Source organism: Oncorhynchus mykiss, chromosome 24 (assembly GCF_057628025.1).
Source record: "Oncorhynchus mykiss isolate SJ-2025 chromosome 24, ASM5762802v1, whole genome shotgun sequence".
Classification (NCBI taxonomy): Eukaryota; Metazoa; Chordata; class Actinopteri; order Salmoniformes; family Salmonidae; genus Oncorhynchus; species Oncorhynchus mykiss.
Window position 1 is genome coordinate 27,971,849 of NC_143045.1, and position 12,953 is coordinate 27,984,801.

General features: G+C 49.2%; 1 protein-coding gene and 1 long non-coding RNA gene across 5 annotated transcripts in view; one reads left to right on the forward strand and one right to left on the reverse strand.

The window, feature by feature from the left end:
* Positions 1-4,309, forward strand: part of LOC110504114 (paired box protein Pax-3-A-like) — a 40,667-nt gene extending 36,358 nt beyond the window's left edge. For 2 of the 4 annotated variants that reach the window (XM_036961686.2, XM_036961690.2), the window contains exons 8-9: positions 334-621; positions 1,890-4,309. In XM_036961686.2, coding sequence (XP_036817581.2) covers positions 334-621; positions 1,890-1,907 — 306 coding nt within the window. In that variant the 3' untranslated portion in view covers positions 1,908-4,309. The remainder of the gene's footprint in view (positions 1-333; positions 622-1,889) is intronic. The other 2 variants (XM_036961684.2, XM_036961688.2) reach the window with 1 other exon arrangement.
* LOC149972416 (uncharacterized) overlaps positions 1-12,953 on the reverse strand; it is a 64,215-nt gene that overhangs the window by 885 nt on the left and 50,377 nt on the right. The window lies entirely within an intron of this gene.

Below are 12,953 nucleotides of genomic sequence, written 5' to 3' on the forward strand. Positions count from 1 at the left end.
TTGGCGATAAGTCTTTATCTCATCCTTTGCTTTTTGGAGCGGCGACAGGAGGGAATTTCCAAATAAGTGGAGTTCTGAGACAAATTGGTTAATTCTTCCTCTGTGGAGTTATCTCTGCCTGTCTGGGAAGGCCTGGTGGAAGGGTTTTGATGTCAGTGGAGGATAACTTCCTGTCTGAGTTAGGGTGTGTTGGAATGTGTTATAGATGGGGGTTGGGATGATACCTAACACCAAGCTGTGCCAAAATCACTTAACCACCTATCTGAATGGAACGTCAATAACGTCACATCAATAACACTCATCCTCCCTTCCTCTCCCTCCCTCTCTCTCCAGGTGATGGGTCTGTTGAACCCAGGTGGGGTGCCCCACCAGCCCCAGAGTGACTATGCCCTCTCCCCCCTGACAGGAGGCCTGGAGCCCCCTGGGGGCATGGGGGCCAGCTGCTCCCAGCGTCTGGAGCACATCAAGGGTCTGGAGGGCCTGTCCAGTGTCACCAACATCCCCAGTCTCCCCTCGCTGCCCAACTCCCAGTCCTACTGCCCGTCCTCCTACAGCGCTCCTGCCTACAGCGTGGACCCTGTGGCCTCCTACCAGTATGGGCAGTACCACGGACAAAGTAAGGTCAATATCTCTCACTTTTATTACCACTTAAACACTTAGGAAGATCTCTCTCCAATCATATCAACTGTAGCTGCCTTAACCTTTCACCGCTCTTAAGTCTAATGCACCGATACATTTACAAAGAAGATGTGTTGATAGGATTCTAGCAGTGTTCACATTACGTGTTTCCATCCAATGAAAACAGCAGGGTTTCAGACAGGATAAGTTGTTTGATCCTATCTCTGAAGTAACACTGAGTATGTAGGAACATATCTATCCTTTAGTAGACTGTAGCTCACCTCGCCTGTCAGCAATTCAGTTCATTCCTATGAAACCGTACTAATACTGTAAGATAGTGTCTCCTGGATCGTTTCCTTATGGGAGGCTTGTTTAACTGTGAGGAGGCCCTTCAGATCACATTAACATTACACTAAGGTTAACTCTGACATCAAACAAACCTTCATGTAACTCTCAAAAACCGACATCATCCACATGCGTTCAGCAGTGATTAGAGTACCCTGCAGTTTTCAATTTCCCTCTGTGGGTCACCCAATCAGGCCAGTCCCTCGACCTCGCAGCAACCTCACCCTTCAAAGCAAAGACACCAGTCCATGTAGATGGCTGCCACGGCTTTGAAAAGGACTGCAGGTATCGAGGGAATATTTAACCTAATATCTAGAGAAGTAAATGCTTAATGAAATATCTTTAAGAAATATGTAAGTGGACAGAAAAGACACACACACACACACACACACACACCCCCACACATACACACACACACACACACACACACACACACACACACACACACACACACACACACACACACACACACACACACACACCCATCAGAGGGACTACATCTTGATGTCATTAATCACAGAGACTGGATACCCGTGTGTGGTTAGGTCTGTTAAATGGGAAAAGGTATTTTCTGGGGGTTGGAAGGATCCTAATATCCTCTGGCAGGGCGGCAATTAGAAACAGGTGCGTGGTGTGGGCCTGCTGAGGTCAACTGGGGAAGCAGTATTGAACTCTGTCCCAGATTCACTGGTACTAGGCCTCTAGTGTCAAGCCTAACCCAGTCTCAATGGGACTGATATCAAGTCTGCCCACTTCCCCTCTCTAGACCACACACACACACACACACACGCACGCACGCACGCACGCACGCACACGCACACACACACACACACACTCTTTATCTCTGTCAGTGATCGTCACCCTCTTTATGTTTAATTGAGGACAACTCATAACTTAGTCTCATTCTCTTCTGTTTTTCCTTTTAGGTGCCCTTCATTATCTGAGACCTGAGATCACCTGAGGATCTGCCCCTCTAAGTGACCCCCCACCACCTCCACCTTTGGCCCAACCCAGTCTCCACCTCTGGCCCAACCCAGTCTCCACCTTTGGCCCAACCCAGTCTCCACCTCTGGCCCAACCCAGTCTCCACCTCTGGCCCAGCCCAGTCTCCACCTCTGACCCAGCCCAGTCTCCACCTCCGGTCCAGCCCAGTCTCCACCTCTGGCCCAGCCCAGTCTCCACCTCTGCAAAAGCCCAGTCTCCACCTCTGGCCCAACCTAGTCTCCACCTCCGGCCCAGCCCAGTCTCCACCTCTGACCCAACCCAGTCTCCACCTCTGACCCAGCCCAGTCTCCACCTCTGGCCCAGCCCAGTCTTCACCTCTGGCCCAGCCCAGTCTCCACCTCTGCAACAGCCCAGTCTCCACCTCTGGCCCAGACCAGTCTCCACCTCTGACCCAGCCCAGTCTCCACCTCCGGCCCAGCCCAGTCTCCACCTCTGGCCCAGCCCAGTCTCCACCTCTGCAACAGCCCAGTCTCCACCTCTGCAACAGCCCAGTCTCCACCTCTGGCCCAGACCAGTCTCCACCTCTGACCCAGCCCAGTCTCCACCTCCGGCCCAGCCCAGTCTCGGTTGAGGGACGTGTGTACTGCATATGTTGAGACTGATGGGGCTCTTTATGTAATCTATTCCCTCAACAGTGATCTGTTCCTTCACACTTGATGATAATAATGGAAGAGGGATTATAGATAAAATGACATTGATAGAGAGGAATTTAAGGCCAAAACAAAGAAACACATGAACTTTGATTCATGTCTGTTGATGAATGACAGAGAGAATGACAGAGATGCCACTGGGTACATTCCCTTGCCTGTGATGTGGTCTACCCCACATTGGGCGCCAACTTTGATCAGGAGGACCGTGGAGGACTAGCCCACATAGACCCACAGCACAGCCCAGGAGCAGAGGCCTGGTTGGGGTAAAAAATCCTCAAGTCAGGTCTGTGGAAGAGCACAACCAGACTGTATAGTAACGGACTTACTAGCGGCCTTAAAGCTGTGAGTCTGTTGACATGTTTGCCGTAGGGCCAAATGAATACAGATTCATTCTATTTATCTCTGAATGAAAGCTACTTGATGGAAAAAATAACAGGCTTTTCTTGTGGATTTATTATACGTTTATACGTTGCATTTATTTGATATGTTTTGTCCATGAACACAATATTCCAAACATAGACTGAGGAACAAACAAACAAACAAACGTGTAAAAAATACATATGCCATTCAAAGAGGAAGCTTTGACATATCATCATAAACAGACCTGTAATGTATACTACAGCTGTTCCGTTCCCTTCATTATGTTAAATGCTCAGTGTTTTTAAACAATCCGTTGAACTCTCACTGTGTTCTGTTGATAACTCTGATCTCTTGTAGCTTTAGAGGGATTCCTAGGGGTCAGGGGTGACTTCTGGGAAAGTCCCAGGTGAAGGAGGAGGAGGAGGAGGAGGGAGGGGGGACTCAGGGGTTCTGATGGGCGACAGGGCTGATCCATCCAGGGGTGCAGTTCCCCCTCATAGAGGCCTGTTAGGTCACGAGACTCACGACCAAGAGACACATGAGAAACCAGGACCACCTCACCACAGACCAACCCAGCTGACCAGAAGTGCAATATCACGTACCTCAGAGTCGACGACGCCATCAAACAGATGAATCAAATAAGATCTTGTGTCTTAAGAACATTCTGTATAAACATTTGAATCACGTTTGAGTATGTCCCTACGGAGGCTTCCAGGTCCAAAACAAAGAAGCAACAGCAACAACAACCACCAACATCGTCAGTACTGCTATAATAGCAAAGCCACAGGGAAAGGTGGGACGCACATTGTGAACCATTGAAGTCATTCCAAGTCCATGTGGAGCAGATTGATTCAAGGGAAAAAATAAGTAAACAAAAAAACTTATGAAGAATTACAAAGCCAAATCATTTGTTGTTTTTTTGGTCTTTTGTCTTTTAGTTTTTCTTGTTGCAAAAACAGAAAGATCAATAGTGTGGTGTTTACGTCATTTCCTTATTTATTCTCTCTAAAGTATCTAAGCAATTCTTCAACATTATTCTTAAACTTTCTTCAATGTTTTAGTCAAGTTACTACATGACATATCTTATAGGAACACCGTGTCCGTCTGTTCACTAAATGGTAGCTGAATGTCTCAACAGATCAAAGGTTGCTACAAGCACTCAGCGGTCAGTTGTACATTTGTCTGTAACAGAAAGAAAAGTGTTTTTTCTTTCCAATGGGTTCCTTAATTTTGAAATGTTTTTCTGTCTTTTTTGACAGAATGATATGACACAATGTCTTGTGTACAAGCACAGTATTATTACTATTTATAATAAAACAGTTGACTAAAAATACAATGACTAAAAATAGTTTTCATTTTGTCTAAAGTTATACTGTCATTTCAAGATCATTTTCGTCTCAGTGCAATCTTTGTGTATGAAATGTTTATCATCAGTGGGCAGTAAATAATTGATAGTGACTCATTGCAATATAAAATACAAAAGAAGAGAGACAAGCATGTCGTTTTCAAATAAATGTATTTAAACCTCTAAGCCCTGTGTAAAAATAGAACCATAAAGAGAGGTTCCTGACATGGAGCTGGACTTGAACACAACAGCCTTTCTTAGAAATTCAAACATCTGCACAACTTAGTAATGCCCACTGGCCCTCGATACTGTAACAAACACACTTCTGTTTTACAAATTCTAAATGAGAACAACCCTCAGAGCGTTTGGACAAACAGAACACCCTCCTCCCCCTCACTCTTCAACCCCTCTTAGGCCTTGGTCATACACACAGGGCCCCTCTGTGTGTGTGTGTATGTGTGTGTGTGTGTGTGTGCGCGCCACCCTGAGGATATTAGCCCTAATTAAAACACTCGTCTGATTAATGGAGTCTCGTCTCAGGCCTTGGAGGGACCACACGCTTTATAAATAAAGATTATGTCAACAGAAATGCTGACCCACTTTGGATCAATCACACTGCTGACATTTTTATTTACTAATACAAAATAATTCGGCCAACATGAGAACAAACATAAACTTGCACGCACGCCCGCACGCACGCACGCACACACACACACACACACACACACACACACACACACACACACACACACACACACACACACTGTTTGCTTTCCTAATCAGGCAGTACCATTAAAGATGAAGACAAATCGCTGTCGTTGTAAAAGTCCCAAGCAAAGCTGCGACCACAGAAATTTGTTTTACCAATGTACCCTCCTCTTGAGCTGAATACCCCCTGAGTCTACTTAAAACCAAAACAAATTTAATGGATTTTATAACATGTAATGAAAGGAAAGAGATAAATGTATAACTTTCTTATTTAGCCAGTTCATTGCACCATTGGCTGTCAGTAGTGAATATGGCCATGTTAATGGTTACCAGGGGCCCTCTGTATCCCTCTGTCTGTCCAATAGGGTTACACCCATCAGCACGTGATCCTGGAACTCACTTCACAGTCATTCCCCTCCCCTGTGTCATGTGAGCTGACCTGACCCAGAGATCACACTGGCAGCTGCTTCTGTCACTCCGACTCGATGTGTGTGTGGGTGTGTTTTTGCTTCTGAGTTTGTGTGCGTGTGCAACTACAGTATTAGTGTGTATCTGGGAGTGTATTCCTGCATTATACTATTTATTATTATTATTTTTATTTTATTTATTTCACCTTTATTTAACCAGGTAGGCAAGTTGAGAACAAGTTCTCATTTACAATTGCGACCTGGCCAAGATAAAGCAAAGCAGTTCGACACATACAACAACACAGAGTTACACATGGAGTAAAACAAACACACAGTCAATAATACATTAGAAAAATAAGTCTATATGCAATGTGAGCAAATGAGATGAGATAAGGGAGGTAAAGGCAAAAAAAGGCCATGGTGGCGAAGTAAATACAATATAGCAAGTAAAACACTGGAATGGTAGATTTGCAGTGGAAGAATGTGCAAAGTAGAGATATAAATAATGGGGTGCAAAGGAGTCAAATAAATAAATAAATACAGTAGGGAAAGAGGTAGTTGTTTGGGCTAAATTATAGATGGGCTATGTACAGGTGCAGTAATATGTGAGCTGCTCTGACAGCTGGTGCTTAAAGCTAGTGAGGGAGATAAGTGTTTCCAGTTTCAGAGAGCTCGTGCTACAGGTGGGTTGTAACGGTTCTCTTGTTGTGGAGTAGAGGCGGACCAAAACGCAGCGTGGTGGTTGTTCATTGTCGTTTAATGAAGACACTATACATGAACAAACTAACGAAAACAAGAAACGTGAGAACTCAAAACAGCCCAATCTGGTGTAAACACAAAGACAGGAACAATCACCCACAAACACACAGTGAAACCCAGGCTACCTAAATATGGTTCCCAATCAGAGACAATGACGAACACCTGCCTCTGATTGAGAACCATATCAGGCCGAACATAGAACTAGACCAAAACATAGAAAAACAAACATAGACTGCCCACCCAACTCACGCCCTGACCATACTAAATAAATACAAAAACAAAGGAAATAGAGGTCAGAACGTGACAGTACCCCCCCCCAAAGGTGCGGACTCCGGCCGCAAAACCTTGACCTATAGGGGAGGGTCTGGGTGGGCGTCTGTCCGCGGTGGCGGCTCTGGCGCGGGACGCGGACCCCACTTCGCCATTGTCTCAGTCCGCCTTATTGTCCGCCTCCGTGGCTTACTCACCATGCCCACCCCTCTCAATGACCCCACTGGACAGAGGGGCTGCTTGGGACAGAGGGGCAGCTTCTCGGGACAGAGGGACAGCTGCTCGGGACAGAGGGACAGCTGCTCGGGACAGAGGGACAGCTGCTCGGGACAGAGGGACAGCTGCTCGGGACAGAGGGACAGCTGCTCGGGACAGAGGGACAGCTGCTCGGGACAGAGGGACAGCTGCTCGGGACAGAGGGACAGCTGCTCGGGGCGGAGGGACAGCTGCTCCGGGCGGAGGGGCTCTAGCGGCCCCTGGCTGACTGGCGGCACTGGCGGCCCCTGGCTGACTGGCGGCCCCTGGCTGACTGGCGGCACTGGCGGCCCCTGGTTGACTGGCGGCGCTGGCGCTGGGCTGACTGGCGGCACTGGCGGCCCCTGGTTGACGGGCGGCACTGGCGGCGCTGGGCAGACGGGCGGCACTGGCGGCGCTGGGCAGACGGGCGGCGCTGGCGGCGCTGGGCAGACGGGCGGCGCTGGCGGCGCTGGGCAGACGGGAAGCTCCGATGGCGCCGGGCAGACGCGAAGCTCTGGCAGAGGCGCCGGGCAGACGGGAAGCTCCGGCAGAGGCGCCGGACAGGCGGGAGGCTCCGGCAGAGGCGCCGGACAGGCGGGAGGCTCCGGCAGAGGCGCCGGACAGGCGGGAGGCTCCGGCAGAGGCGCCGGACAGGCGGGAGGCTCCGGCAGAGGCGCCGGACAGGCGGGAGGCTCCGGCAGAGGCGCCGGACAGGCGGGAGGCTCCGGCAGAGGCGCCGGACAGGCGGGAGGCTCCGGCAGAGGCGCCGGACAGGCGGGAGGCTCCGGCAGAGCTGGAGAGGAGGAAGGCTCTGGACGGATGGGCCGGAGAGACAGCCTGGTACGGGGAGCTGCCACCGGAGGGCTGGGGTGTGGAGGTGGTGACGGATAGACCGGGCCGTGCAGGCGCACTGGAGCTCTTGAGCACCGAGCCTGCCCAACCTTACCCGGTTGAATGGTCCCGGTCGCCCTGCCAGTGCGGCGAGGTGGAATAGCCCGCACTGGGCTATGCAGGCGAACCGGGGACACCGTGCGCAAGGCTGGTGCCATGTAAGCCGGCCCAAGGAGACGCACTGGAGACCAGATGCGTAGAGCCGGCTTCATGGCACTTGGCTCGATGCCCACTCTAGCCCGGCCGATACGCGGAGCTGGAATGTACCGCACCGGGCTGTGCACCCGCACTGGGGACACCGTGCGCTCCACAGCATAACACGGTGCCTGCCCGGTCTCTCCAGCCCCCCGGTAACCACAGGAAGTTGGCTCAGGTCTCCTACCTGGCGTAGCCATACTCCCTGTTAGCCCCCCCCCAAGAAATTTTTGGGGCTGACTCCCGGGCCTCCATCCACGACGCCGCGCTGCCTCCTCATACCAGCGCCTCTCCGCTTTCGCCGCCTCCAGTTCTTCTTTGGGACGGCGATATTCTCCTGGCTGAGCCCAGGGTCCTCTTCCGTCTAATTCCTCCTCCCATGTCCATACCTCCTCGCGCTGCTCCTGCTGCTGCTTTTTCCGTTGCCCATTACCACACCGCTTGGTCCTGTTGTGGTGGGTGATTCTGTAACGGTTCTCTTGTTGTGGAGTAGAGGCGGACCAAAACGCAGCGTGGTGGTTGTTCATTGTCGTTTAATGAAGACACTATACATGAACAAACTAACGAAAACAAGAAACGTGAGAACTCAAAACAGCCCAATCTGGTGTAAACACAAAGACAGGAACAATCACCCACAAACACACAGTGAAACCCAGGCTACCTAAATATGGTTCCCAATCAGAGACAATGACGAACACCTGCCTCTGATTGAGAACCATATCAGGCCGAACATAGAACTAGACCAAAACATAGAAAAACAAACATAGACTGCCCACCCAACTCACGCCCTGACCATACTAAATAAATACAAAAACAAAGGAAATAGAGGTCAGAACGTGACATGGGTGCTGCTATGGTGACCAGCGAGCTGAGATAAGGGGGGACTTTACCTAGCAGGGTCTTGTAGATGACCTGGAGCCAGTGGGTTTTGTGACGAGTATGAAGCGAGGGCCAGCCAATGAGAGCGTACAGGTCGCAGTGGTGGGTAGTATATGGGGCTTTGGTGACGAAACGGATGGCACTGTGATAGACTGCATCCAATTTATTGAGTAGGGTATTGGAGGCTATTTTGTAAATGACATTGCCGAAGTTGAGGATCGGTAGGATGGTCAGTTTTGTGAGGGTATGTTTGGCAGCATGAGTGAAGGATGCTTTGTTGCAAAATAGGAAGCCAATTCTAGATTTAACTTTGAATTGGAGATGTTTGATGTGAGTCTGGAAGGAGAGTTTAGAGTCTAACCAGACACCTAGGTATTTGTAGTTGTCCACATATTCTAAGTCAGAGCCGTCCAGAGTAGTGATGTTGGACAGGCGGGCAGGTGCAGGCAGCGATCGGTTGAAGAGCATGCATTTAGTTTTACTTGCATTTAAGAGCAATTGGAGGCCATGGAAGGAGAGTTGTATGGCATTGAAGCTCGCCTGGAGGGTTGTTAACACAGTGTCCAAAGAAGGGCCAGAAGTATACAGAATGGTGTCGTCTGCTTAGAGGTGGATCAGAGACTCACCAGCAGCAAGAGCGACATCATTGATGTATACAGAGAAGAGAGTCGGTCCAAAGAATTTAACTCTGTGGCACCCCCATAGAGACTGCCAGAGGCCCGGACAACAGACCCTCCGATTTGACACACTGAACTCTATCTGAGAAGTAGTTGGTGAACCAGGCAAGGCAATCATTTGAGAAACCAAGGCTGTCGAGTCTGCCGATGAGGATGTGGTGATTGACAGAGTCGAAAGCCTTGGCCAGGTCAATGAATACGGCTGCACAGTATTGTTTCTTATCGATGGCGGTTAAGATATCGCTTAGGACCTTGAGCGTGGCTGAGGTGCACCCATGACCAGCTCTGAAACCAGATTGCATAACGGAGAAGGTATGGTGGGATTCGAAATGGTCGGTAATCTGTTTGTTGACTTGGCTTTCGAAGACCTTAGAAAGGCAGGGTAGGATAGATATAGGTCTGTAGCAGTTTGGGTCAAGAGTGTCCCCCCTTTGAAGAGGGGGATGACCGCAACTGCTTTACAATCTTTGGGAATCTCAGACGACACAAAAGAGAGGTTGAACAGGCTAGTAATAGGGGTGGCAACAATTTCGGCAGATCATTTTTAGAAAGAAAGGGTCCAGATTGTCTAGCCAGGCTGATTTCTAGGGGTCCAGATTTTGCAGCTCTTTCAGAACATCAGCTGACTGGATTTGGGAGAAGGAGAAACGGGGAAGGCTTGGGCGAGTTGCTGTGAGGGGTGCAGTGCTGTTGCCCGGGGTAGGTGTAGCCAGGTAGGTGTAGCAGGTGTAGCCCGGGGTAGGTGTAGCATGGCCAGCCGTAGAAAAATGCTTATTGAAATTCTGAAATATAGTGGATTTATCGGTGGCAGTGGGGCAGCTGGGAGGAGGTGTTCTTATTCTCCATGGACTTTACAGTGTCCCAGAACTTTTTTGAGTTTGTGTTGCAGGAAGCAAATTTCTGCTTGAAAAAGCTAGCCTTGGCTTTTCTAACTGCCTGTGTATATTGGTTTCTAGCTTCCCTGAAAAGTTACATATCATGTTTTTGTGTTGGTTAAAGGCAGTCAGGTCTGGAGAGAACCAAGGGCTATATCTGTTCCTGGTTCTTAATTTCTTGAATGGGGCATGCTTATTTAAGATGGTGAGGAAGGCATTTAAAAAAATAACCAAGCATCCTCTACTGACGGGATGAGATCAATATCCTTCCAGGATACCCCGGCCAGGTCAATTAGAAAGGCCTGCTCGCTGAAGTATTTCAGGGAGCGTTTGACAGTGATGAGTGGAGGTCGTTTGACCGCTGACCCATTACGAATGCAGGCAATGAGGCAGTGATCGCTTAGATCTTGGTTGAAAACAGCAGAGGTGTATTTAGAGGGCAAGTTGGTTAGGAAGATATCTATGAGGGTGCCCGTGTGTACGGCTTTGGGGTGGTACCTGGTAGGTTCATTGATAATCTATGTGAGATTATACTATAACTATGTGTATAATAAATAAGTTCTGTATAATATCTCTGTTGTCAGCGGATGTGATTGTGTTGTTTTTATGCCTCGGCAGCAACCCCACTGTCCAGGCACTTAACCCCTGACAGGCAGACAGTCTCTCATCGGGCCCATCCACTTGGCCTGACCTGGGCTCTCTTCGTTCCTCCCACACGCTGAGGACAACTTAACCCCACAAACTCCCGGAAATTAGTGCATGGAAAAACAGATCGGGAGGGTTGTGTGTGTGTGTGTGGGTGTGGGTGTGGGTGTGTGTGTGTGTGTGTGTGTGTGTGTGTGTGTGTGTGTGTGTGTGTGTGTGTGTGTGTGTGTGTGTGGGTGAGAGAGGGAGATACAGACAGACGAAACTGAAACCTTGCTTATACCTGGGGAAAACATGCGTCCTTTGTCCTGATTGTGCCAACATTGTAGCTGTTGCATCTACACATGGTAGTAAAATGTGCTTCTTATACGGCTACTGTTTACGCATTGTGACCCGATATCCTGACCCTCCCTGTATGGAAATTATTTGACAGATATGTATTTATTTATTTTAAGGCACATATTGATGCCATAAGTCAATGGCGTCATCTGTCAATGATTTTAGAGGGCGGGATAATTATGGTTTAAATGTTTACACTGTCGAGATTCATCTACAGTTGTAAGATATCCAGACACAATACGTGCCTGACTACCTCCCGAGGTGGTCAGGAAGATCAGATCACAAAATGTATTTTAATCATCTACACCTGTCTAAAAATGTGAGCACAATCAGAATGTTGACAAGATCAGGACAAAGGACTCATGTTATAACCAGGTATAAATGCTGATTGAGAGACCAAGACAGAGAAGAGAGAGCGAGAGAGAGAGAGAGAGAGAGAGAGAGAGAGAGAGGAGGACCAGCCAGTAAAAACTAAGAGAGAGACCCTATCCTCTGTTTTAAGACTATTACAACAATGGCAGAGCTCTGAAAGAGAAAGAGGTTCTGGACGAGGTATCCCAGCAGCACATCATAGACTGCATGTGAGTTATCTGATCTAGACTGTTACAGCTGGGCTGGCTGGCTGGCTGTTGGGACGGACAGCAGGCTGCTTTGATGAGGCAGTGCGTTGGCTTAGCGTCGGCAGGCAGAGATGTTTTGACAAACGTGGAGCCAGGCAAAATATCAATCTGCTGGAGCGGGGGTCACCTTGGTTCATTCCTTCCCTCATACATTGCACCAGAACACCCCTCACATGATCATGACAGTGCATGCGTGTGTGTGTGTGTGTGTGTGTGTGTGTGTGTGTGTGTGTGTGTGTGTGTGTGTGTGTGTGGGTGTGTGTGTGTGTGTGTGTGTGTGTGTGTGTGTGTGTGTGTGTGTGTGTGTCTGTGTGTGTGTGTGTGTGTGTGTGTGTGTGTGGTTGTGTGTGTGTTTGTGTGGGAGTGTGTGTGTGTGTGTGTGTGTGTGTGTGTGTGTCTGTGTGTGTGTGTGTGTGTGTGTGTGTGTGTGTGTGTGTGTCTGTGTGTGTGTGTGTGTGTGTGTGTGTGTGTGTGTGTGTGTGTGTGTGTGTGTGTGTGTGGGTGTGTGTGTGTGTGTGTGTGTGTGGGTGTGTGTGTGTGTGTGTGTGTGTGTGTGTGTGTGTGTGTGTCTGTGTGTGTGTGTGTGTGTGTGTGTGTCTGTGTGTGTGTGTGTGGTTGTGTCTGTGTGTGTGTGTGTGTGTGTGTGTGTGTGTGTGTGTCTGTGTGTGTGTGTGTGTGTGTGTGTGTGTGTGTGTGTGTGTGTGTGTGTGTGTGTGTGTGGTTGTGTGTGTGTTTGTGTGGGAGTGTGTGTGTGTGTGTGTGTGTGTGTGTGTGTGTGTGTCTGTGTGTGTGTGTCTGTGTGTGTGTGTGTGTGTGTGTGTGTGTGTGTGTGTGTGTGTGTGTGTGTGTGTGTGTGTGTGTGTGTGTGTGTGTGTGGGTGTGTGTGTGTGTGTGTGTGTGTGTCTGTGTGTGTGTGTGTGTGTGTGTGTGTGTGTGTGTGTCTGTGTGTGTGTGTGTGTGGTTGTGTGTGTGTGTGTGTGTGTGTGTGTGTGGTTGTGTGTGTGTGTGTGTGTGTGTGTGGGTGTGTGTGGGTGTGTGTGTGTGTGTGTGTGTGGGTGTGTGTGGGTGTGTGTGGGTGTGTGTGTGTGTGTGTGTGTGTGTGTGTGTGTGTGTGTGTGTGTGGAAAAA